General features: G+C 36.0%; 3 protein-coding genes across 6 annotated transcripts; all 3 read right to left on the bottom strand.

The window, feature by feature from the left end:
* Positions 1 to 6038: 6038 nt before the first annotated feature.
* On the bottom strand, positions 6039 to 9535 carry LOC108478971 (probable protein phosphatase 2C 8). 2 transcript variants are annotated; one of them, XM_053022597.1, is made up of 3 exons: positions 8733 to 9535; positions 7012 to 7117; positions 6039 to 6605 (listed from the first exon to the last, which is right to left on the bottom strand). In XM_053022597.1, exons 1-3 carry the CDS (start codon positions 9408 to 9410, stop codon positions 6295 to 6297), a joined length of 1095 nt encoding a protein of 364 aa, XP_052878557.1. In that variant the 5' UTR covers positions 9411 to 9535; the 3' UTR covers positions 6039 to 6294. The 2 variants fall into 2 exon arrangements, with proteins under 2 accessions (XP_052878557.1, XP_017636907.2); XM_017781418.2 differs by having other exon boundaries at positions 6039 to 6596; positions 8733 to 9534.
* Positions 9536 to 10171: 636 nt separating this feature from the next.
* Positions 10172 to 13124, bottom strand: LOC108477217 (pentatricopeptide repeat-containing protein At3g49170, chloroplastic). Its single transcript, XM_017779695.2, has one exon. The coding sequence runs from the start codon at positions 12973 to 12975 to the stop codon at positions 10396 to 10398; it is 2580 nt and encodes an 859-aa protein (XP_017635184.1). The 5' UTR covers positions 12976 to 13124; the 3' UTR covers positions 10172 to 10395.
* Positions 13125 to 14084: 960 nt separating this feature from the next.
* LOC108479092 (glutamate synthase [NADH], amyloplastic) lies at positions 14085 to 25873 on the bottom strand. 3 transcript variants are annotated; one of them, XM_017781509.2, is made up of 22 exons: positions 24955 to 25873; positions 24723 to 24842; positions 24309 to 24422; positions 23603 to 23755; positions 23302 to 23402; positions 23110 to 23206; positions 22535 to 22644; positions 22124 to 22227; positions 21773 to 21952; positions 21354 to 21697; positions 21184 to 21254; positions 20628 to 21097; positions 19621 to 20490; positions 19172 to 19326; positions 18753 to 18914; positions 16926 to 18515; positions 16521 to 16736; positions 16160 to 16428; positions 15713 to 16018; positions 15290 to 15557; positions 14873 to 15130; positions 14085 to 14740 (listed from the first exon to the last, which is right to left on the bottom strand). In XM_017781509.2, the coding sequence occupies exons 1-22, from the start codon at positions 25342 to 25344 to the stop codon at positions 14459 to 14461; spliced, it is 6630 nt and encodes a 2209-aa protein (XP_017636998.1). In that variant the 5' UTR covers positions 25345 to 25873; the 3' UTR covers positions 14085 to 14458. The 3 variants fall into 3 exon arrangements, with proteins under 3 accessions (XP_017636998.1, XP_017636999.1, XP_052878819.1); XM_017781510.2 differs by lacking the exons at positions 23302 to 23402; positions 23603 to 23755; positions 24309 to 24422; positions 24723 to 24842; positions 24955 to 25873 and adding an exon at positions 22908 to 23049 and having other exon boundaries at positions 23132 to 23202; XM_053022859.1 differs by lacking the exons at positions 23110 to 23206; positions 23302 to 23402; positions 23603 to 23755; ... (1 more) ...; positions 24723 to 24842; positions 24955 to 25873 and adding an exon at positions 22916 to 22940.
* Between the last annotated feature and the right edge of the window lie 678 nt (positions 25874 to 26551).

Genomic DNA, 26551 nt, shown 5'->3' with positions numbered 1-26551 from the left:
ATAATTGAAAAGCAATACAGGATGACGTGCCGTCCCTGTTTCACATAATTATTTCTCCCAAGTTTGAGTCCATCATACGCAAATGCTATATGTAAATTCTTTTTAGGTATAACGATTTATTTGACCCTCTAATTTAAGAAATAATCATTTTAACTTTTTATTTAATTTTTGTCTTTTTTAGTCTTTGAATTTGTGCTTTTTATCAAATCACCCCAAAATGAATAGAAAAGTTAATGTCTATTATGTAACACCTCTAACCCGTATCCGACACTGGAATAGGGTTACGGAGCATTACTGAAAATTTCAGAACATTTTCAAATAATTCATGATATTTACTGTTCATAACGAAACTGTCCACTTGAGTCGTAGTTACTAAATTATTTATATCTGTAGCTACAGAACTCCAAAATAAGATCCGCTAATTTTCCCTGAAACTAGACTCACATATCTTCTTACCATAAAATTTTCAGAATTTATGGATTAGCCAATAATTACAGTTTATTCTTCAAATTTACCTCTGTTCTGCTATTTGACAGCTTCGACCTTTTTTTACTAAAAATTAATTATCCCCTCATACAGAAATCGGATGATGTTCCTGTTTGTTTCTTTTGAAAATAGACTCAATAGGATTTAATTTCATATTTTATTTAACCTCCAAGTCGATTTCCACAATTTTTGGTGCTTTTTCAAATTTGGACTACTGCTGCTGTCCAAAACTGTTTTAATGAAAAATGTTGATAACTAAGTTTATAACACCTTCACTTCCTTTCAATTAAAGCCTATACATACCATATAAATCTTAAAATGCACAATAAAATTTACCGAAGTAACCTGGATAGTTTGCCCTGATATGTTGATCCGATCCACCAATTTCACGTCAATCTACAAAGAACATTCAACACACAAGAGTAAGTTTGTGAAAGCTTAGTAAGTTCATGGGCATAGAAAATAATTCTTACCGAAAATCTTATAACAATTATATAATATCTAAATTCACTAACTCCTTCTGTTAATCAAAAAATTAGTGAAAAGTTCACTTGCTTGAATTCAATGTCACTTATTAACCAACTTTTAATCTCTTGGGCCCCTTTATAATTTACCTTTCTTAATTAAATTAAGGAACGATTACGGAATTGAGTACTTCGTTATCACAATGCCTTAGTAAAACGATGGTCTTGTACATAGTCACATATCATACACCGAAGCCATAGCCCAGCCATGGTCTTACACGGATCACATATCACACTGATGCCATATCCTAGATATGGTCTTACACAGAAGCACATATCACACCGATGCCATATCTCACATATGGTCTTATACGTAAGCTCATATCACACCGATACCATAGCCCAACTATGGTCTTATATGGAAATCACATATCACATGTTGCCATGGTCCAACCATGATTTTTTTCGTCAATCATCTTAGCCACTGAACGAAAGTACTCAAATCCATCGTTCTAACTAATTTGTACTTAATCATTATTTTACAATTACCAAAATTTTATAACTTTCATATACAATAATATACCATAATATTCATGAAATTTTCATAAAAAAACATTGAATTTAGCCATATGAACTTACCTGGGCAAATTCGCAAAATTCATACAAGTTCAGGGACTAATCGGCTATTTTCTCTTTCTCACGATTCACTTTGGGTTCTTGATCTATAATTTTAAAATCATTAATTTATTAGCATGCATTTCAATTTTACTCTAATTTACAGTTTATACCCTTTAATTCCAAAAATTACACTTTTACCCCAAATTTTTACAGTTTTTTATAATTTAGTCCCTACTCAATTAACCCATCAATTGAGCTAATTTTGCTCGATTAACAATTTATTTATTCGGTCTAAGCTACTACACAACCTTTGAAAATCAGAATTTCAGTACTAAACCTTAATTCACAACTTTTTCACAATTAGGTCCTTAAATCAATTTCTATCAAAATCACTTAATAAAATCTTCATATAATAAAATAAGAACTTCAATTCCATAATAATTCACCATAATCATACATCAATTATTCATGGTAACTTTTAAATTCACCCATAAAATAAAAAAATAATGAATTAGATAGTTGGACCTAATTGCAAAAGTCTTAAAAATACAAAAATTATAATAAAATGGCAAGAAATAAACTCACATGCAGTAAAATTCTGTAAAACCAGCTTAAAAGCTCTCTTCCATGGCTGTCTGGCCGAAATTATGAGAAGAATGGCCTAGAAATCTCTTTCAATTTCTATTTATTTGTTTAATTTTGTGAAATTTATCATTTTACCCTTAGTTCATCTAATTTCAGATTTTTTTCTTTCTTATGCCCCTCATCCATTCCCTTTAGGCTAATTTTCCTTTTAAGTCCTCCCTCGTTTAACACTGGAGCTATTTAATCATTTTAGCAAGTTTTACACCTTTTTCAATTTAGTCCTTTTTAATTAATTGACTATCCAAACGTTAAAATTTTCTAACGAAACTTTAATACTAACTCAATGACACTCCGTAAATATTTATAAAAATATTCTAAGTCTCGATACCTTGTTTTAGACCCAATTTACCTATTAAATTCTTTTTTTTTAAATCCCAAAATTTACTAATTCAAAAATTCTTCTAAATTCACACTAGACCCATAATTATTAATTTATTAAATTTTCAAACTTACTTGTCGGATTTAGTGATCCCTAAATCACTGTTTTCGACACCACTGAAAATTAGGCTGTTACATGTTAACTTTGCTGATGTGGCATACGCGTGGACTATCGCATAAATGCTATGTTAACAATTAATTAGTTTTTAATATTTAAAAATAAAAAAATAAATTATTAGCATTATTAAAAAAGTATAACAAAAAATATATAATTTTAAATAGTTAATTACTAACGTGACATGTGGCATATACGTGGATACTATATCAACAAAGTTAACAAACCTTAATTTTTTTCAAATTTTTTTCATCCATTTCGTAGTGATTTGACAAACAATGCAATTTCAATAACTATAAAAGACAAAAAATTAAATGAAAGACTAAAATAATAATTATTATTTTTGTTGGAGGCCAAATAAATCATTATGTCTTCTTTTAAATATCTTTGGACCTTAATGAAAATATATTTCAATTCATTGTACTATAATAAAAAATAATTTCAACACATAAACGATTAGATGTGATTTTATGCCATTTGAAACCGTAAGAATTTTTATGTCATTTTGGTTTTGATGTTTGGCAATTAGGAATTTGTTTTTCTCTCTTTTAAGTTATATTGGTAAAAACATTTCTAAATTTTAAAATTGAACAAATTAATTATTTTTAAAAATTTAAAGTAATTTAATTCCTAACAATTAGTAATTTAATTTCCAATAATTTTAAAAGTAAATAATTAAAGATAATTAATCATTTACAAACTCATACTAAAGTTTCAATCAATTCTTGCCAATATTTGCGCCAAGAAGACGTTAATATTTTCCATAAATTGTATATGATTTTAATTGGTATAATAATAAATTTAGCCTGTCGAAACCATTTTTTGATTTAAAAATTTTGAATTTTAATGAAAAGGGGGAGATCGACTTTTGAAAAACAAATGCATGGAGTCACCACCAATCTTTTGTTTTGGTGTGATCGGGTGCATTTCATGTGTCTATCTATTCATCTTCATTTTAAAATAGTTTTATAACATATTATATCTTTGATTTGCATCCTGTTTGTATATCTAACATTAATCATTTTATTTCTCATGTATGTTATCGTGGCATTATTCATTCATTCATTGTCTCATAGTAATCATTCTCCATGTATTATTGTGATCGGATTACACTTTTAGGTTAGCTATTTTTAATTATTAGTACGTTAGTTGATCACATCTCGTACATACCCATTACTTCATATTATCGTTTTCCTTTTGATTTTTGAAATGTAGTTCTAAAACCCAATTTTTTACGATTAATGTCATCTTATTTCAAATCGAATTAATATGTTTTTAAGTATTCATCCAAAAATTCTCCAAAACGAAGACGAAATTTGATGTTTGGCAATTCGCGGAATCGTGCCCTAACGTGTTGAGTTGTAATTTCGCATTTGCTCAAAATAATCGAATTTCCCTTCGAAATTTCATTCATATCTTTTAAAATCCCTTAAACAAATATGAGATTTGATGTTTGGCAATTCGCGGAATCGTGCCCTAACGTGTTGGGTTGCAATTTCGCATTTGCTCAAAATAATCGAATATCACTTTAAAATTTCGCTCGTGTCTTTTAAAATCCCTAAAACGAAGGCGATATGTGATATTTGGCAATTCGCGGGATCGTGCCCTAACGTGTTGGGTAGCAATTTCCCGATTGTTTAAAATAATCAAATATCGCTTCAAAATTTCACTCGGCTCTTCTAAAAATCCTTTAAAACGAAGGCAATACTCGGTGTTTGACGGTTCGGGAATCATGCCCTATCGTGCTGGGTTGTGATTTATCGTTTAGTCAAAACAATCGAATATTCTTTTAGGTTTTCACTCGCTTTTGGAAAACATTCTAAAACGAAGGTGATGTCCAATGTTTGGCCATTTGAATCTTTGGCGTCGAGGGTGTGGGCGTAGTCTATTTGGACGTTAGGCGTCTGAGGCTGGAGTGGCAGTGCTAGTGAGGGTTGTGTGACGCAAGGTGGATCTGCTTAGGGTTTCCTTTCCAAAAATTTTTGGGCCATTTGGGCCAATGTAGTTTTGGGCCTTGGGCTAATTTGGGGATTGGGCATTGGTTTAGGGTTTTAATGGTATTTGGGGATTGGGTATTGTATTTAGTTTTAGGTTTTGGACTGTAAAAAGCGACTGTTTATAAAATTTGTTGGGTTTTTAATATATATATTTATTTATTTATTGTTTGTTTGTTTGGGTTTCTAGTGGGCTCGAGCAAATTTAGCCCACTACATAGCCTTTAAAGTTTACACATTTTGTCAATTTGGTATTAATTTAACAAATTTATCTCGCAATATTTTGTGCAAATGTGTAAATCTTGAGGCTGAATTTGTTGAACATTTTAGAATTGAGGCCAAAATGACAAAATATATAAACGTGGAAGGCTAAATTTGTTAATATACCAATCAAAATTATTTACAATTGATGAAATACATTAATGTCCTGCTTAATTATCCTTAATTGCTCATTTTCGAAATTAATAGAGATTAAATTGCTTTGAATATTTCTAATCAATTTCAAAAATGAGAGAAACTGGAGAGGTTATTTTTATCAATTTTATTCAAAATCTTTTTCAAATTAAAATATAATTAAAAAAAACAATGTTCCTGATGTTGTGAATAAATAACTAAAATAATTATAACAAAAATCTAAAAATATATGTTTATTGAATTATAAAACAATAAAAATAAACTCCAAATATTTTTAGAATTTATTTCTAAATATATATAGCAATCAAATTAAAATATAAACTGTGGAAAAATATAAAAATATTTTAAGCGAGTACATAATTTTTGTATTAATATTTTAACAATATAATTATTGTATTTTATGTTAGTATACCGTGCATGTTGAGCTTTGAAAACATTAAAATATGTAATTAAATAACATTTTTCGGAAAGGATAAATTTTGTATTAGTCCCTTTACTTTACAAAAGTTATGTATTTAATCCCTATACTTTAATTTGATCCTTTTTAGTTACTGCACTTTTCAAAATTTAAAATTTCAATCCTCACCACACAATGCCCGATGAATTCATTAAGTTTCATTATTTTCAAAATTTGATGTGGTAAATGTATTATCATATGTGTAATGTCATGTCAGTTTATTATTTTCACATACATTACTCATTAAAAATATAGTTAATGAATTAACAAACATCATTTGCATCATGACTATGATTTTGGAATTCAAAATGTATAGGGACTTAGAATGGTCCAATTGGAGAATATAAACTAGATCTGCAACTGTACGCATAGTACAAGACTAGTAATTAAATTTAACTAAACATATTTAACTGCTATTATTTAAATCAGGTTTCAAAATTTAAAAAGTAGTTGAACTAAAATTCACCTATTCAAAAAGTATAAAGACTAAAATTGATCAAATTAAAATATAGGAATCAAATCCATAACTTTCACGAAGGTACAATAACTGATAGCGGAATTTAACCTTTTAGAAATGCTAAATAAAGTTTTAGTATATTATGAAAACCAGTCTTAATTAATCCAATTTGGATTGTACCGAATATCTAGCTTAAACTGCTAATTGAAACCAAATAATTTTGGTTAGTAAATTCTAGATGTAGAAGATGATCGTGTTAAAAAGTGCTAGGTTTTATTTAACTCGACCACGATCACACTGATATTGTCTTTGCTACCTCGAGCCATTGCGAGCTCAACCAACACTGCGGCAGCTCCGGCTGCACGGTTGCGGTTTCCATCGACAATAGCAACGGATTTCCTCCTAACTCGGCTGTTCAGACATCTTCTCACTACTTGGCAAGCGACTTTGTTGGATACGACATCCCACAGGCCATCGCTAGCTAGTATGAGGAACTCGTCGCCGTCGGTTAGCTCTCTTATGTTTACTTCTGGCTTGCATATAACAAACGGTTTAAGGTATCCATCGCCTGCATGCACTAAATGTGACGTTTTTAAATGATTTTTAAATTGAGTATTCGGAGCATTACTATTGTATAAACCAAGTCCTTTGGTCTGTTTATTTAAATGTGAAATTCCAATTCAAATATCACATAGAAAATGTTAAAAAAATGTGTGGATCAAATTGTAAACACGTATATATTTATCCATACGAATAATTTAAATTCAACGCATTAAGAAAATCGAAGAGGATTTTTTTTAATCCAAGTTGACCCGAGTAAGTATACAAATATTCACAATTAAATATGTGTTTTTAATATGCTCAATGTAGTAAGACTTGACCAATGTGCTACTACTTTGATAATTTAACAGAATGTTTTAAAGTTTGAGTACTACTTTAAAATTTAGATCATAATTTGAGGATCTTGGGTGAAATTAACATACCTATGGATCTTGAAGTGGCGAGTACTCCTAATACACGATGGCCATTCCAGTTTATGACCCTTCCACCAGCGGCTTCAACTCTCTCCAACTCATCAGGTCTTTCAGGCTTTGCAAAAGGAACCTAATTGTCAATATATGTGCATATATATATATCCATATACTATAAAGAAAGCCGTAGTTTCATTTTCATCCCAGTTTAATTACTTGAAAAGTCGAGAAAACCAAAGAGAATGAATAAATGAAAAATTGATACTTTGAACTGAATTGAGAATCTAAACCTAAACGCAACATGGTTTCAGCATGCAAATATCTATATATTCATCGTCATACGTGTTTATTGATGATGAAACAAGCCGAGAGGAGAAAGAGGTGAGGATGGGCGATTCACCTCGCTCGGAGCAAGGTGGAGAGCCACTGAAGACAATATTCGGAAGAACCAGAAGGGAACCGAGAGAGAAGATTGGGGGAGATCATGGTGTAGTAATAGGAGAGTCCCTTCTTTTGCCAGAGTTATGGGCTTTTATACCCTTAGCTGTGGTCTCGAGGTGTCATTTGTCGAGTTCCTATTAGTGACGGTTGTACATGCTTTCAATCATTTTAAATGGGACATAATAATTAGAATTAAAGATGATGTTTAAAAAGTGAGGTCTTCACGAGTGCTAAATTGAGGAGTGTTCCAAAAAATTAAGTGGAACCGTCGGAACTGTTAAATCGAAGGATATTTTAAAAAAAATATTTCGAAAGTTTATCGAGTTTACTGATTGATCCCATATGTTAGAATATAATAATGTTTATGATATTCGATTTTAGTTGTAAATATTATATACTTTAATGTATATATCTTGCAAGAGTCACAATTTTGTAAAAAAAATTTCTAGATATCTAAAACATCATACCCGCAACTTCTATATATATAGCATAATTTTATATCTATATTCGAACTTTGAATGTGAGTGTATTATTTGTGCAAAAAGAATATATACAACATTTACCATCGACAGTTTATGACCCTTGTTGATGCAAAAAAGTGGTGGAGATAAGAATCAATGCACCCGATCAGGACGAAGTGCCATAAGATGAAGATGATGGAGTTGGACAGTGAGGAAAAGCTAAGAGGAAGGATGGGAATATAGTGCTTGAAGATATATAAATGAGTTGACCCCATGAAACATGGCGTGTCTTAATAGGCCAACATGTCATTCATTGGTCTCCTGATTAGATTAATAATGGAGGTACGTGAATGATAAGTAATAAATGTTTTGTCGGAGTGATCAAATTGTGAGGGTAGATATCTTGCGTTTTTTTTTTTTGTGGAACAGTTCCCCTAACAAAGGGAAATGTTAGTGAATTAGGTTAGATGGTAAAAACGATAACTTAACGAAGTCATGTGTTGCAAACATCTCGGAGAGGGTGTCCTAAATAGCAAGGAAGGCACTAGCAAAGTACATGTAACAACCTTAAAACCTTTTTATCGTGTATATTTTATCTCTAAATAGTTTTAAAATTGTGATTTATTGATTGGGTATTTATCTATTTTAGAAATTAATAATTTTAATTTTTTATTAATTATTTGAAGTAAAATTATTTAACTTTTATGATACTTTGCACCTCTCTTAATAATAATATTTATTTGCCGAGAAAGAAAATCTCATATTAATTGAAAAACGTATCAAAATATTTCTAAACAATGAAAAAAACTCATCAAGCATTATAAATATTACCTTATGATCAAAAGACAAGGCTACAGCAACACCACCCCTCGATAACACAGCTCTAGAGTCCCCGCAATTCGCCACTACTACCTTCCCGTTACCAACCACCGCCACAACCGCCGTCGATCCTACCATCTCCTCTCCCAACCTCCCTCGACTCACCTCTTCATCCATCTTCTCAAAACTTCTCTTCATCGTTCTTCCCCAATCAATCCCATTCCCTCCCTCCTCCACCACTATCTCCTCCACCAACACCTTATGCAACCTTTCCTTGCACTCCTCCGCCACCCCGGATCCGCCGTGTCCGTCATACACTCCATAAAAATCAAACTTTTCCCCCCCTTTCACCATAAACCCTAACCCCACTTTCACTGCATCTTCCATCTCTCTTCTCCTACCAATAACCGACACCACCCCATGAGACGACCTGCACGTTAAAGTTTGAACGTCATCGTTTTGCTTGCATGCTTTCGATCCATTAAGAAGAAGATCCCCGTCTTTATCAACGCCGGTGCTGGTGTTTTCCGATATGTTTACCGTTTGACACGTGCACTTTAACCTTCTCTGGTGAGCATTCTCCGTTTTGATGACTGTAAGCCTACTGAAATCATCGGAATCTGACGTCATTTTCCAGGGATGTTTGGTTGATGGAGAGTGAAGGCTTTGTATCTTCTCCTCCTTTTCCATGTTTTCTGCATGATATTGAAAGGCAAAGAGACAAGTGGAGACCTAACAAATGAAAAAGTTTGATTATAAATAGAAAACATTGAATTTAGGACAACTGGGAGGTAGCCACATGGGCTTTTTACGTACAACTGACCAAGATTTTTTTAAAAAGAACGTGGACGGTAATGATTTAGTTGGTGACACGTGGAGTTAAACCTGGCTGTCATTGATTCGGTACGGTAAAGTTTAGGGCCCACCACTTGTATCTAGAAATCCTACTACGTGGCATCTCGTGCTTGGGAATTCTTTTATTCTTACAAGGTATGACACGTGTTGGATTAGACTAAGTTAATTTTATAATATATGAAATTATTCACTTAATTTCACCAATACCTTCATCTTTATTTTCAATAATTTTCATTAAAAAACAAAATCTATTTAATTATAAAATATTTTATTTATTATTAAAATATAAATTATATTATATTTTAATATAATTATATGTGAAACATAATGTATTTTTCAATTAACATAAGATATTTTAAAATTATAAGTAAAGTTATATTGCAGAGAATATATCAAAATAATTATATCAAAATAATTATAATCAGTTTTATAAAGTGGGACTCAAATTGAAAACTTGAAAATTTTAGTATCTTACCATTGTCATTAAACTAAGACCTCATTGGATGATAAAGTTTTTTTTTTTTTAAAGTTGTTATTGATAATAATTAGATTATATATATATATATATATATATTCACACTATCAAACATCTATGATTATAAAATTGTATATATAAACAAGCAGAGAAGAACAGTTAGCAATGGTGATATACATGCCCCAATTTCAATGGCCAAAAAGAATGAGATAAAAGATAAACTTGCCAGACAAGGATCAAATTGTTCCGTCAGCACGACTGCAACACGGAGACAGCTAACGGACGGTTATGACGTCCGATAAATACGAGCTCAGACCAAGATGAACTAGGTGAAATAATTTCCTTCTACCAGTAATCATTGCAAGAGCAGGTTCCATTCTTGATATGATGAAACCGGTTTGAATCTCTTAAAACGATTTCTCTCCCCGTGGCCATCGATATGTATTTGATCGCAGTATGGCAGTCCCCGCAAACACGGAGATTCTTGAAAACCCGAATCGGTTTTGGTCTCGATGTGGTTATAAGTCCGAATGCAACGGCAATTTTCTCGCTGTGTTGGAAAACAAATTGCTCCTTCTGTTCCTCCTCGAGTTCGTGAAGTACAAAATCGGTATCGGGGACATACCCCAATCCCTTTATTTTTAAAGCCATTTCATCTAATTTGTCATAAATCTCCTGCACTTGTGGGTGTGAAGTATCAGCCACATGGAACCTGTGTATTTTGTTGTCCACCTCTATCCAACTACAACCAGCTTCTTTGATAAGATTTCTTTCTTTCATATTTTTCCTAATCCGAGCCACATCTTCCCATTGACCCGAAGAGGCATACAAATTCGATAGTAAGATATGGGCAGCGGTATCATGAGGATCCTGTTGAAGTATCATCTTTGCAGCGTGTTCCCCGAGCTCTTTGTCATGGTGGACTCGGCAAGCTCCAAGAAATGTACGCCAGACCAAGGCATCTGGTGTGCAGGGCATCTTGTTTATAAACTCGATGGCTTCCCTGAGCGATCCTGATCGCCCCAGCAAATCAACCATACATGCATAATGTTCCATTCTTGGGGCAATTTTGAAATCTTTGTGCATTGACTTGAAAATTTCCCATCCCTCCGAAACCAAGCCTGCGTGACTACATGCTGATAAAACAGCAATACAAGTGATCTCGTTTGGCCTAATCCCTGCCTTGAGCATTTCATGGAATATTTCTAAAGCTCTAGCAGCAAATCCATGTTTTGCAAAACCCGTGATCATAGAAGTCCAAGTTATAACATTTCGATGACCCATCTTGTTGAAAACTTGAAAAGCAGCTTCTATGTGTCCACATCTAGCGTACATCGATATCAACGCATTACAAATGCATTGGTTTGACTGAAACCCAGATTTAAGTAACCGAGCATGGATTTGCTCGCCCTTGCCAATTGCACCAATACTTGAAGCTCCACTCAGTAAACTTGTAAAGGTGAAGGCATTAACCTCAACTCCAAAATCCGAGATTTTATGAAAAAGCTCGAAAGCTCCTTCAGAATCCAGGTTCTTAGCATAAGCATCGACGATAGTGTTGTAAGAAACTAAATTCTTCTCGAATAGAGATTCAAAAGCTTTTTGAGCATCGTCCATCCTTCCGGATTTCGCGTACATGCTTATAAGAGAGTTTCCCACACAATCATCTGAAGCAAAACCATGTTTTACCGCCTGAGCATAAAATTGTTCACCTGTGCGTGAATCGCAAAGATTTCCGCATGCCTTGAGAACACTAGAAAACGTAAAATGATTAGGCGAAACAGGACCTTCAATCATTTTGCAAAAAAGCTCAATGGCTGCCATATCACGACCTCCGCATTGTATGTACCCTGTTATAATCGCAGTCCACGACATTACGTTATGATTTTCCATTCTATCAAACAGCCTCCTAGAATCATCCAAAGACCCATCTATTGTACACTTAGCATACATGTCTACTAAACTACAACCAATGCAAACATCCGATGCGAATCCAGACCGTATAACCCAAGAATGCAATTGTTTACCAAGAGACAATGATTCCGATTCTTGCTCCGTACAAGCTGAAATGATGCCACTTAGTGTAAACCGATCAGGCATATAGCCACCTAGAACCATATCAATAAACAATTCAATAGCACCACTTGGGTAACTTAATTGTGTACATCTAGTTATCATCAATGTCCAAGCAACAACATTTCTGTCAGGCATTTTATCAAACACTTTAAAAGCTGACTCCAAATCACTATTCCCTTTAACAAACATATCAATTAAAGCACACCCAACATTCGTATCAAAGTCAAGATAGCCAGTTTTCACTAAAAACCCTAAAATTATTTCCCCAGTTGGAAAAAACTCGGATGTCGAACAAGCCCGAATAACAGCCGTAAAGCAAAACTCATTTGGCAAAAACCCATTATCAAGCATATAAAGAAACGTCAAAATCGCTTCAAAACTCATCTTATTGTTAGCGAAACAAGAAATCATTGCACTCCATGAAACTAAATCCCGTTTGTTTCCCATACTTTCGAATATTTCACGGGCTTTGGTCCAATCACCGGACTTTGAATACAAACTGATGAGGGAGTTGAAAAGGACGGAGTCAAGCTCGAGTTTAGACTCAGTTAAGTGGGAGTGAACGAGTTTACCGAGCTGGAAGTCACGTGACCTGATGCAAGCCTTGAGGAGCAACGAGTAGGTGATGAGGTCCGGGTGGGCGTTATGACTGGCCATGACATCGAGAGTGGATATGGCTTTGTGGAGGTGACCTGCATCGAGGTGTTTGATGAGACGGTGCCTAAGAGGTTCGAAGTTGACGGGACGGTTGACGGACAGTGGTACTGACGACAGTGATGAGAGTTTTGGCGGTGGACGGGATGGGGATTTGGCGGGAGCGGGAAGAGAAAGATTCACCATCGCCATCATCGTTGCCTTTCTTTACTAACGGCTACTTTGTTTGATGGTCAGTGGCCATGTTTAAAGGGACCTCCATGCGGTTTATCTTATTTCCTATGGACTTCGTAGTCGATACCATTTATGAACAGTTCAGTTTTTGGTTAGTTTATTAAATTAAACAAATCAGTATTAACATGATTTTAAGCCTCTTTTATAAAATTAATTTAACATAAACAAAATTTTATAAATAACTTTATTTATATTCGTTTAAAATTTAAATAAATTATTTCAAATTTATTTATTGTTCTATAAATAAAATTATGTTTTTGTGCTTTTATTTTATTTATAATTTAATTATTAATACTTATATTTGGTTCTTTTATTTAAAAAATAGTGTATATATGTTTGTTAGTGTTTGCTTATTACTTTTCATAAGGATTATTTGTAAACATATTTAATTATATAGCGGTGAACATGTTTGTTTAACTTAAATAAACGAATATGATTATAATGTAATTTTGAATAAATAAACACAAACAAACATTTTAAAATTTTTAATGAACATAAACAAATATTTGTTCATTCAAGCTTATTCATTTACAGCTCTAGTTAGAAATTTAGACCTCGAGTTGGAATGAATTGAATTCAAATTTTTAATTAATTTGTTTGTTCAGATTTGAAGATTGACTTTCTCAAAACATTAGGTGCTCAAATCTAAAATTAGATTTATTTAAATTCTAATTATTTTGGGGTTTAAATTGTTAATAGACTGGTTCTCAATTATTTATCGAATTTAAGTGAACAATTATTTATAATCAAATATGGTTGAATTGGATTTTTAGAATTAGATGAAATAAGTTCAAGGCAATAACAATAGTAGAAATTTGGAAAAATCTTGAAATATATATATATCAAGGAAAAATTAATATTTCTCACTCTAAAACTCTCACTTGACCAATTGGATTGACCACAAGAATTGGTTAAAATAAGCTAAAAAACCTATTTAAACGACAATTGAGCTTCTTCTTCTTTTTTTCTTTTTCTAATCGATCTAGTTGTAAAAATATTGTGTTTAGTTCTTTATCCGGGTTCATCAGAAAACCCAACCTCAAATATTTCATATTAAAAAGCACCTCGCATTCTTTTCTAAACCAAACGATTTAAGAAACAAAACTATACATTATTGTACCTTTCAAGAAAACCATGAGAGCTGAACCTTACAAACAAAGCTGAATAAAAACAATAAATAAAGATAACCAGACATGAGAAAAGACAAAATATCCCTAAATCTACTAAATATCAGCTCAGCCCCATGAATGTTTATTGATTTTTGCTTATAGGTTCTTTAATGGGAGATTAAAGCATATATCCCCCTTGCTGGTTTAACCACAAAAGATTCATGCTTTAATTCCCACTCTGGTCATCCATGTAAATACCAATTTCCTTCGGAATGTATTGGATTCGGGTTCCATTTCAGCCCAATGTCGCAAACAATAACAATCTGATGGATCATCTATTTCATGACAGTTTGCTGCTTTTGGGGAAGGTCTTGGTGCCGCTTGACGGAATCTTGGTTCTCACCCTCTACACTTGTGTCCTTATCTTCCTTGGTCAGGTATTTGTCGACTTGTGCAGCAGCTTGCCTTCCTTCTGAGATTGCCCACACGACTAACGACTGACCTCGTCGACAATCTCCAGCTGCAAAGACTCCATCCACATTGGTCGTGAAGCGGCCATACTCTGCCTTTAAGTTTGATCGATTGTCTTGCTCCACACCTAATTTTTCCGCCAGTGTCTGTTCAAATCAAAGAGCAAAAGAATCGATGAGGGATGGTGCTCAAACCATGCAACATAAATGCATCTTAATTAAAGGACAATGAATTGCACCAGATTTTTAAAAATATAAAGAGATAGTCACAATACTAACCGACTCAGGGCCAAGGAACCCCATGGCTAGCAGGACAAGGTCAGCCTCGATTATTTCCTCTGAGCCCTCAACTTCCTTGAATTGGAACCTCCCACTGGCATCCTTCTCCCAACGCACACGAACCACCTCAAGTCCTTTCACATTTCCATTATCATCTCCTATAAACCTCTTAGTCAAAACCTCATAGGATCTTGGGTCTTTTCCAAATTTGGTAGCAGCTTCTTGGTGCCCATAGTCTACACGGAATATGCGAGGCCACTACGATTCCATAAAAGAAAAGAGAAAACAGTCAGATGTCTAGGAAAACTGCTATACTTTATTCGAATGCTAATAAGAGCCCTATATTCTATATTTCCTTTCATATATAGGAAGCAACAGCAAAAAATCATCAAGAAAGGGAGAATAAAGCTATTAAACCTGTGGCCAAGGATTGCCAGGAGCTCTTGTCTGCGGTGGCTGAGGAAGCAACTCAAGATTTACAATCCTGCTACATCCATGCCGGATAGATGTCCCAATGCAATCTGTACCAGTGTCACCTCCACCGATGACTACTACTTTCTTGCCCTTGGCTGATATGTAGTTACCATCTTGGAGATCACTATCAAGCAAGCTTTTAGTATTTGCATGTAGGAATTCCATTGCAAAATGAACACCAGATAAATCTCGTCCAGGTACAGGAAGGTCCCTGCATCAAGCAAATAAATGCAGTCAATTCACCAACCATGCTATATAATGAATTTTATCATATTGATCATACTGATTGTTAGGAAGGGCAAAATTACTGAAACATCTCCAAAGATTTTATCAATCAACAACTTTCTTTCTTCCTCAAAGATTTACCTGGGTTTTGTGGCTCCAATTGCCAAAACAATGGCATCATTTTCCTCTCGAAGCCGGTCAAGGGAGTAGGACGGGTCTTTTCCAATATTTGCATTGACGACAAATTTAACTCCTTCCTCAGCCATAAGGTTAACACGTCGCTGAACTACATCTACCTTGTCAGTCTTCATGTTAGGGACTCCATACATCATAAGCCCTCCAATTCTATCAGCACGCTCATACACAGTCACAGAGTGACCCATTCTATTTAGTTGATCAGCAGCAGCCAACCCAGATGGTCCACTTCCAATAACAGCAATGCTTTTCCTGCAGTAATGAACATATACCAATGTTCAGTTTAGTTAAAACAAAGTTAAAATTATCAATCCTGCAAAGCGGCAGAGCATCTCCAGAATCATGCCACGAGATTAGAAAATTGCATTTGAATAACCAAGTAACAAGACATACCCTGTTCTCTTGAGAGGAGGTCGTGGCACCATCCACCCTTCCTCAAATCCCTTGTCTATGATAGCACATTCAATGCTTTTGATGGACACAGGATTCTCAATAATACCAAGCACACAAGACCCTTCACATGGTGCAGGGCACACTCGGCCAGTGAACTCTGGGAAGTTATTTGTCTCTAGAAGACGATCTAGTGCTTCACGCCACCTATTTTGGTAAACCAGTTCATTGAATTCAGGTATTTTGTTTCCGAGAGGACATCCAGAGGTCTCCTGCATTTATAAAATAGATTAGATATAAGCAGTTGTTTCAGCAAATTCATATCCAAAATGCCGGAAAAAAGAGTAAAAAGTGTAATCAATACCTGATGGCAGAAAGGAGTACCACAGTCCATGCAGCGAGCAGACTGTGTCTTTAAAAGTGGGCCAGGTTTTGATTCCTCCATGACCTCCTTCCAGTCATGCATCCGAACATTAGGATCTCTATATTGAACACCTTCACGCTCATAAGCAACAAAACCACGATGTTTCACAGCATCAGAAACCTGAGTAGGCCTCTTGACTGGTTCAGCTTCGACTGTCTACAATTCCAGAAGTCAAATTAGATATTAAACAAATGGTTCATGATACCAATAGGCAGTATGCTGATAGCAACCAAACATCAGAAAGACAACAAAATAAATCTGAAAGACGAGGCAAAGAGAAGTTTGACTAAGAAGCAGCATAGACATAAAGGAATGTAAGACTTGGTAATAGCAAATACTGCATACCAGACTTGATTTCTCATTCGAAGATGCAGCTGCCAACTTCTTGAGCTCTTCAAAAGCATCTTTCTCCATCAGCTCTACCTCATCTTGCTCCTCAGCTTCTTTTGCAGCACGTTCAGATGCTTTCTGGTCTTTCATCTTTGCCAGAACACGTTTGTAATCTCTGGGGAATACTTTTATGAATTTGGGCAGAAGGCTCTCAAAGTCAGCAAGTACTTCTCTAGCTAACTGGCTGTTGGTATGGCGCTGATGCTGCTGAATCATCATCTTCAGAGTGACAATATCCTCCTCTTCTTCAATTTTATCAAGGTCCACCAGCTCAGGATTGCACCGAGATTGAAATTTTCCATCCACATCAAGGACATAAGCAATACCACCACTCATACCTGCAGCAAAATTCCTGCCAGTTTTTCCAAGCACAACAACAGTCCCACCAGTCATGTACTCACAACCATGATCACCAACGCCTTCTACAACTGCTCTGGCACCTGAATTACGAACACAAAATCTTTCTGCTGCCATTCCATTGAAATATGCTTCCCCGGAAGTAGCTCCATAGAGAGCCACATTACCAATTACTATGTTTTCCTTAGGATCAAACCGACTTCCTTTAGGAGGATAAACTACAATTTTTCCACCTGATAATCCTTTTCCAACATAGTCATTGCTATCACCTTCAAGCTCCAGCATGATGCCAGGGCACAGGAAAGCTCCCAAGCTCTGCCCTGCACTTCCTGAGAGTTTGATATGAATTGTACCAGCTGGAAGCCCTGCAAGGTGGTAGCGCTTAGTTACTTCATGGCTCAGCATTGTTCCAACTGCACGGTTTACATTGCATATAGGTGTTTCAACGTATACAGGAAGACCTTTCTCTAGAGCAGCTGTAGATAGTTTAATGAGTCTTTGGTCCAAAGCCATATCCAAGCCATGATCCTGTTTTTGAATACAATATTGAGCAGCTTCAGGGCGAATATCAGCAGCAGGTCTGAGAAGCAAGGAGAGGTCAATATTCTGAAGTTTCTCATTATTACTAAGGACTTCCTTATCAACCTCAAGCATATCTGAACGACCAACCATCTCAGTAACTGTTCGGAAACCAAGCTGAGACATTATCTCCCTGACCTCCTCAGCTAGCATAAAGAAAAAGTTTATAACATGTTCAGGCTCTCCAGCAAATTTTTCTCTCAACACAGGATCTTGAGTAGCGATGCCCACTGGGCAGGTGTTCTTGTGGCATTTTCGCATCATAATACAACCCAGAGTTATTAGAGGAGCTGTGCTGAAGCCAAATTCTTCTGCACCAAGAAGTGCAGCAATGGCCACATCTCTTCCAGTTTTAAGTTGGCCATCAGTCTGGAGAACTGTACGGCCACGGAGGTCATTGGCGACTAGAGTTTGGTGGGTCTCAGCCAAACCAAGTTCCCATGGAAGCCCAGCATTTTTTATGCCAGTCCATCGTGAGGCCCCAGTGCCACCATCATGACCAGATATTAAGACATGGTCTGCATGCCCCTTGACAACCCCACTAGCAATTACTCCCACACCAGCTTCAGATACCAGCTTCACACTGATTCGAGCTGAGGGATTTGAATTCTGAAAAACCAAATAAAAAAAGATCAAAGAGTAATCATAGAATATTAACATCATAAAAAATACATCTTAAGGAACCATAAACCACCTCTCAGAAAAGACTATTGGAAGAGCAATTATAGACATGAATCATGTTGCATAACAAGGGCTGGTTAGGATCATTGGTAGATGAAGAACTCTTAAGTTTCAGTGGCCACAATGATATATATACACACATATAAAGAGAGGACATGATCCTACCTTAAGATCATGAATCAGCTGTGCAAGGTCTTCAATTGAATAGATATCATGATGGGGAGGTGGACTGATAAGTCCCACACCAGCTGTAGAGTTTCTAGTGACAGCAATATCTCCTATTACCTTATGACCTGGAAGTTCCCCTCCTTCACCAGGCTTGGCACCCTGCATAACAAAGGAAATTTAAGTTAAAAAGTAATCAATCTACAAAGAAGAATTTACTTTGTTAACATTTTAACCTCACCAAATGTCAAATGTACGTATCAGTTAAAGATGCAAAGTCACTCAAGGTGCTTTGCAGAACACAGCATCATCTGCCAGGAACATAAATCCATAAACAAGAGAAACCTCTATTCCAACTGGAATACAGGCACTAAACACAACATAGCCAAGAATTGGCAGAATAGAAAATAGATTAATACCTGAGCCATCTTTATTTGTAGTTCATCAGCATTAGTAAGGTAATAACTTGAAACTCCAAATCTTCCACTTGCAACCTGCTTGATAGCACTTCGTTTTGGATTCCTTGAACCATCAAGTAGAGGTACCATACGAGATGGTTGCTCACCTCCCTCACCTAATAGCAAAATTTGAATTAGGAACATTGTAATTTAGTTTCCAGAAATGTGTTTAAGGCAACAATAAATTTACATGATTATAGACAGGCACCAAAAAAAACTAAAGCAAATGAAATCCCAATAAAAAGGGGGGAAATAAATAAACAAGATAAAGATCAATTATTTGCACTTCAAGAAAGAACATTTTCAAAAAGCCCACCAAATCATAGATGGCAAAATTTCATAATTTGTGGATCAAGGTTGGACATAGAAGCTTAAAATGAGCATATACTAAATGCTTTCTAAGAACATACCAGTATTTGATTTCCCCCCAAGTGTATTCATAGCAATAGCCAGGGTTGTGTGTGCCTCCAATGATATTGATCCATAACTCATGGCCCCAGTACAAAACCTTTTCACAATTTCACTAGCAGGTTCCACCTCATCCAATGGAATTTTGGCTTCTGACTCCTTAAACTTCAACATACCACGCAGGTTACAGGTTTTATTCAATTCATGGATACGTTTGGCATATTCCTTGTAGGCAGCAACGCTGTTACTCCTGGCAGCTTCTTGCAGCTTTGCTATAGCAAGAGGATCATTCAGGTGAACCTCACCACCTTTCCTCCAGTGATAATCTCCAGGATTAGGCAGTGCTACAGCTTCTGCACTTCCTGGAGCAAAAGCACGAGAAGGGAATGCTAACTCATGCAAATGAAGTGCATCACGAGCTAGCATCTCAAATGTTGCTCCTTCAACTCTGCTCGGAGTTCTTGCAAAGCATTTCTCAATCACTTCTGAAGAGAGGCCCAAAGCTTCAAAGATTTGAGCACCCTTGTATGAGGCCAGAGTAGATATCCCCATTTTGGCAAGAACCTTCATCATTCCATAGTTGCTTGCCTTGAAATACTTCTTGACCAGCTCTTCCTTTGAATGGAACTCACCACTAGATTTAGGAGGAATCTTCCCATCCACCTGCAATCTCCAAATGGTCTCTATGGCCAAATATGGGCATATAGCATCTGCACCAAATCCAACCAATGTGCAGAAATGGTGCACTTCACGTGGTTCTGCAGATTCAACTATTAATCCAACTCGTGTACGCTCAAGATTTTTAACAAGATGGTGATGAACAGCGCCAACAGCCAAAAGGGAGCTCACAGCAACACGCTTCGATGAAAAAGCTACAGATACAAAGGAGGGTGAAATTAGTACCTTCAATCATGATTCATTAAAAGAAAAGATGGCATGGGCAATAGAGGAGGTGCAGTACAATGCCACAAAAAGTTCAATCAAAGATCAGTTGGGAACAATGCAATACCTCTGTCAGAAAGTACCAGTAATGTATAACCTTCCTTAATCGCATCTCGTGCTTCAGCACAAATCCTGTCCAAGGTTTCCTCTAAACCCTTCCTCCCACAGTCCTTTGAATAAGTTATGTCAAGAACTTTACTACGCCAACCTTTGAATTTCATCTTTTTAATTGCTTCTGTCTCTTCAATTGATAAAAGAGGCCCCTTCAGTGAAAGACGATGACATTGCTCTTCCGTTGTTTCTGTTAGATCTCCTTCTGGACCAATCATGCATTCCATGGAAGTCACTATTTTCTCCCGAATAGGATCAATAGGGGGATTGGTTACTTGAGCAAACATTTGCTTGAAATATTCAAATGTAAGCTTCTCTCGGTTGGACATAACTGCCAATGGAGCATCATTTCCCATTGAACCAAGGGCCTCTGTCCCATCTTTAGCCATGGGAAGCAGCAGCATCTCCAAAGCCTCAACGGTATAGCTGCATGAAAGCCAGAAGAACATTACAGGATGTTACACTAAGGCATGTCCATTGAGTTAAGAAGAGCAGGACAGATTGTTACATACCCAAAAGCCTTCAATGGAGCCAATAAGCCATGAATTCCTAAGTTATCCATGTTGTCATCATCATTGGAAGCCTTCAAGTCACAGAATTAATCAGTGAGATTATAAAAAAACAAAACTCCACTTGATGAAGATGCGGGAAACAATTAATAAAAAGAAAACCAATCACTTACTGGCATAGATCCAGCAATTGAGGGAGGGAGCCTCTCTGATTCCTGAACCGAGTCTACAATGTCATTGAGTTCAATTTTTTGCCTCTGAAGCCATTCCCCATAAGGCCTAGCTAGTGAATATTGTTGCTTCAATGCTTCATCGTCGACAACAATGTGATTCTCAAAATCTACCAAAAGCATCATCCCAGGGTTTAGTCTTCCTTTCCTGAGCACATCTTCAGGAGGAATATCCACTACACCAACTTCACTGGCCATGATGACTCGTCCACTGTGTGTAACATAAAACCGACCGGGACGGAGCCCATTGCGATCCAATGTAGCTCCAAGGTAGCGACCATCAGTAACTGCAAATAAGTTTCCATCAGTCAAAGAAGGCTAAAAGATCATGTTAGACCCTTTTAACAAGAAGGATAAATTACATGATATCAGAGCAGGTCCATCCCATGGCTCCATTAGAGCTGAGAAATATTCATACAAGGCCTTCCGCTGAGGATCCATATTTTTGTCATTTTGCCAGGCTTCAGGGATCATCATCATTACTGCTTCTGGGAGACTTCTACCAGCTCGAACCAGAAGCTCAAGGACACCATCAAAAGCCCCTGCAAGCCAAAGAGAATCAGAAAACATCATATACCTGCCAGTCAAATGTACACTGAGTATCATCTGTTTGGCATCCAAAACTTTGAAATGGGACGAGGAAAAAATGCAAGTACAATGCAAGAATACATTTAAGATAATCTTAACACAGAAGAAGGGATGTGGAAGTTCACCTGAATCAGATGAACTGGCATCCACAATAGGAAGAAGCTTTTTCATCTCATTCTTCGAGAGACCAAGCTCCTTGCACTTCAATAATCCTTCACGTGCCTTCATCCTGAAGGAACAAAAGAAACTCAGCCAATGCCTATTAATTGTTATATAAAAACAGGAAGGAAAACAGCATCTTATATACATCCCTACAAACCAGCCAGTAAAATTAGCAAAAGGAAGATGTATTTAGCGCCCAAGTTCTGAATCATCAAGAAAAAACAAACTTCTTCAACCATGCATATTTATCAGAGGCTACCACAAATGGGGCAAAGCATCACAAGTACCCAACAACTACCCCAGCAGAAGGGGGGAAATAGTAATATATATATACGCCGATTAATCCAGAATTTGCCTGTTTCTCTGATACATACCAGTTTATATTGCCTCTAAGTGTATTAATTTCCCCATTATGGCCCAAGACACGCATTGGTTGTGCACGATCCCAGCTAGGAAATGTATTTGTTGAAAACCGAGAATGTATCTGCATCAATAAAAAGATCAAATTTGTCATTCACAACTTCCTCTACTTTGCAATGAAAGTAGTATCAGTTTGAAAATGCACACACTAATTTATGTTCAGGGCATTTCAACAATGGTTTACTGCGGTCTGAGACATAAATTACACTACTCTGAGCTAATTTCCCTTCCACCAATAAATAGAAGTTTCATCCTCACACAATCGATGATAGAGAGCATTGCAGCAAGTTTCTGCAAACATGATTTACTTGCAATGAGGTTTCTTACCAACTCACCCAAGCCATCCAATCCAGCATCCAATTTCATATAGTTATCAAGGGAGTGGAAGAACTTAAGAGATCATTCAAACTTCAATGCCTCAGAAGTCATCCCTCAACCTTGCATCTCTTCAGTTACCGGTGGTTCCATGCTGTTTGTAAGTATTGAGTTAGTGGAGAAAGAAAGAACAAGAACGGGATAATATATTTACCAGGGCCATGTAGCTCGTAAACCTTTCATTGCCAAGATCTGCATAATAGTAATTTTGCAGTTGGTCAGGCTTTAACTGCCCCTTGTATACAACAGTCCTGCGCCAGCCACATTACAGGAGTAAATATTTTTCACACCCAGAACGGTAGGAAAACTTCTTGATATAATAAATCCAGGTTCCCAGAGCACAAACCTTGAGGAAAGAGAACATATATAGAAGTCCCTAACACCACCATGCTGGAGGTTCAATGCAGCTCGGATGGCAACCATTGAAACCCTCCTTAATATGTACATCTGTAAAGTAGTTTTGTATCAGCAATTTAATCTGGCATACAGAAACAACTTGAAATGCCCCTTACTCTTATCTACTTATTTTCCTGTAAAACCTCCATTTCAGATTCTTATATTCTAACCCTGAAATGATCTTTGCTTAATTGTTTCTGGTAAATTGATGATAGGGTGTGGTCATTTCAATATCACCAAGATAAACCTACCTGTTGCTCAAGGTCAGCCTTTGATCTAGGTGTGGGTGTAAGAAACACTTGCTCAATAACAGGCTCTGTCTGCAAAGCAGCATTGCCAAGTCCTGAGTTATCTGTTGGTACAGATCGCCACCCAAGCACTCTATGGCCAAGAGATTCAGCAACCTGTAAATGCCAACAAAATTTTCATCAGAAATTGTTGCCAAAATATCTCTATTGATATCAAGCTCCATAAAGTAAATATATGAATTGCTACCAGATAAAGACAACACTATAGTATGGTTGCCACTTCCAATTACTCAAGAAAATTTGATAAATCCTATTAACTTGCTTTCAAGTTTCAAGATACTGAGAAAGGATACTCAGCAGTCAGTTGGGTGAATGTCTTTTAAAATTTTATATATACATATATGGACAGGCTTTTCTGTGTTGTTTTTTCCACACCTATAATGGTTAGAAGTTTCTATGTCGCAACAAACAATTAGCCATTTCGATTTTAATCAAAACCATTGTATAAATAGTTATGAGAACATGTAAAACTAATTCAATTTTACGCTTTATAAGTGGACTTTGCTGATCTATATATACAATTAAGTGTGTGTGGAGAAAGCAAGTGCTCTCTAGAAAAATCACTTAATATACACACAAAATACTAGGACTGTTACTCAAAATACACTTACTAGATCGACTAAAAGAACGTCTCCTGTCTAGAAATTACCTTAGTGAATACATTTTTGCTTTCTTCCCTTCGGCTCTCAGATGAGGGCAAAAAGAACATGCCCACCGCATATTCTCCTGGTGGTGGCAACTCAAACCCAACATCTTTTGCAACCTAATAACAGATGATAAAAATTGTTAAAAAGGCCAGCAATTATTCCATTAATTACTTCGCAGAGTTAAATACGAATAAAATATGGGAGGTAAGGGACACATTTCATATTATTCTCTCACACACTGACGCAGAAAAAGTAGCTAAAAAGTGGTCAAAACTTCAATGAAACGTGAAATGGAAATTTCAAGTTAGAGAATTTCATTATTTCACAGAATAAAATTCCAAACAATATTTCTAATTTTTCTTTTAAAAAACGAAAGGAAACAGGACGGTCTTAAAATGTAGATAACACAAACGAACCTCCTTATAGAAACCATGAGGAAGAGCCACAAGAATACCAGCTCCATCTCCAGTATTTGTCTCACATCCACAAGCCCCTCTATGTGACATCCGTATCAACATCTCCACAGCATCCGTTACCTGACAAATTCCATAAAAAACGAAACAAAACACTCAAAACATCTCCAAATACGCACATACATACGTATATAAACCAAAAATACATTACACAGCACACATATACAAAACGTACAGTTTTACGGCTGCTGTCACCAGATAACTCAGCGACAAATCCGACCCCACACGAATCCTTATCAAAAGACGGATCATAAAGACCGAGAGGCTTTTCAGGCACCCCGGATAATGCGGACCGCACCATAACCCGAAGTTTCGGAACCCGACCCGGGCCTTCCGACTGCCAAAAGTGTAACTTCTCCGATCCCCGCAATCGGATCCCTAGAAATTTCTTCTCCAAAGCCACCGAGGACTTTTTTGTAACGAAGCATCTAGCGTTGCTCGTTTTGCGTCGGTTTGAAAGGGTGACATTCAGTTGAGGATTAAGGTAAGATTTGTTGATTGAAGGGAGTGAACAAGAGCTTTTCCGAATTTGAACTAGGGAGCTAGACGTCGGCGCCGACGACATTTTTTCAAAAAAACGGTTTTACAGACTCCGATATTCTTTACACTATAATTCAATTTAAAGAGCTTTTCTGAAAAACTTTTCCTCTTCAGATTCAGATCCGACAACCGGATCTAGTAAGATCTGAAAATTTTTCGAACGATTTTTTTCCGATTGGTTCCCGGGAAAAAACGAAGTCCTGAGTTTCAAAAATCCAGTTCAACGGAAACCAAATCCTTTCAAATAATAATTCTTTTACATATATGAAAAAGGGAAAAAAATCTCTTCGTCACGTGCGGATTCTCCAAAGACCGATCTTCGAACCACTCGAAAACACTAGGAAAATGAAATCCCCCGATTCCCTCACCGATCAAACCTCAAGAAATAAACCGAGAAAATGCGCAAGAAACCTAGAAAGAGAGGCAAACAAGCAGGAAAAAATAAACAGAGAGAAAGGAAAATTAACTGAGCAGATCCGACCTGAAAGAGAGCCTGCCCTTTTTTTTAGATCTTTGAAGAGATGAGTACTGAGTTTATATAGGAAAAAAATATTAATAACAAAATAAAAAAGAATTTATTTTTAGTGACAGTATGTGGGGACCACTGTTTATCGGAAGCTCTAAAATTTTACCCGGTATCCAAACACACCCTTTCTAACATAGATGTGACAGATCATAAGCTTAAAAAACCGACACGTGTAGGTTTTAAGCCCCTATGCGGCACAGCGACGGAGGTGATAGATATTATTAGACCCCCTGGAAGTTGGCTGCTTTTGTCGTATAGGAAGCTTAGGGATTAGGTTCGGCTCCGAGCCTCCGCTAGTTACGTCACTGTAAAAAATAATACCACCATGAAATACTTTATTTATTTTATTTTAACCTAGGCGTTGGTTTTTTTTTTTCTAAATGAAAATTAAATTGTTTGACTCCTTTCCGTTGGGATTCACAATTATTTGATTGCTTTTAAAGTAAATTAAAGGTTAAGAGAAAATTTATAAATTTGTCTTCAAAATTTAATAAATTTTTTATACTTACATTCAAACATTTTATCAGTGTCATCTCTAATCGGACCATTAATTTAATTATAATTTATAATATTATTATATTGACATTTTTATATTTTTATATTATTTTTAAATAAATGAATTAAAAATTATAAATTTAAAGATTAAATACGTGTTCAATAATATTAAAATATAAATTCATTATCATTTTATCTATATTCATTATTC

The sequence above is a fragment of the Gossypium arboreum genome, chromosome 12, assembly GCF_025698485.1.
Source record: "Gossypium arboreum isolate Shixiya-1 chromosome 12, ASM2569848v2, whole genome shotgun sequence".
NCBI classification, from domain to species: domain Eukaryota; kingdom Viridiplantae; phylum Streptophyta; class Magnoliopsida; order Malvales; family Malvaceae; genus Gossypium; species Gossypium arboreum.
Note: the sequence above shows the minus strand (reverse complement) of the source record. Positions and strands in the feature narration are given on the sequence as shown.

Bases quoted from the DNA above. Each gene is read 5' to 3' on its own strand.
- LOC108478971 (XM_053022597.1), bottom strand. From the start codon at position 9,410: ATGGAAAAGGAGGAGAAGATACAAAGCCTTCACTCTCCATCAACCAAA. The intron at 7,118-8,732 runs GTAATATTTATA...CCTTTTGCAAAG, and splicing joins CCTTGTCTTTTGATCATAAG to CCTGAAAGACCTGATGAGTT. The intron at 6,606-7,011 runs GTATGTTAATTT...CGTCACATTTAG, and splicing joins CGCCACTTCAAGATCCATAG to TGCATGCAGGCGATGGATAC.
- LOC108477217 (XM_017779695.2), bottom strand. From the start codon at position 12,975: ATGATGGCGATGGTGAATCTTTCTCTTCCCGCTCCCGCCAAATCCCCA.
- LOC108479092 (XM_017781509.2), bottom strand. From the start codon at position 25,344: ATGTCGTCGGCGCCGACGTCTAGCTCCCTAGTTCAAATTCGGAAAAGC. The intron at 21,098-21,183 runs GTATGTAACAAT...GCTTTCATGCAG, and splicing joins GCTCCATTGAAGGCTTTTGG to CTATACCGTTGAGGCTTTGG. The intron at 15,131-15,289 runs GTTTAATAGCTT...ATGGAATCGTAG, and splicing joins CTGGCAATCCTTGGCCACAG to TGGCCTCGCATATTCCGTGT.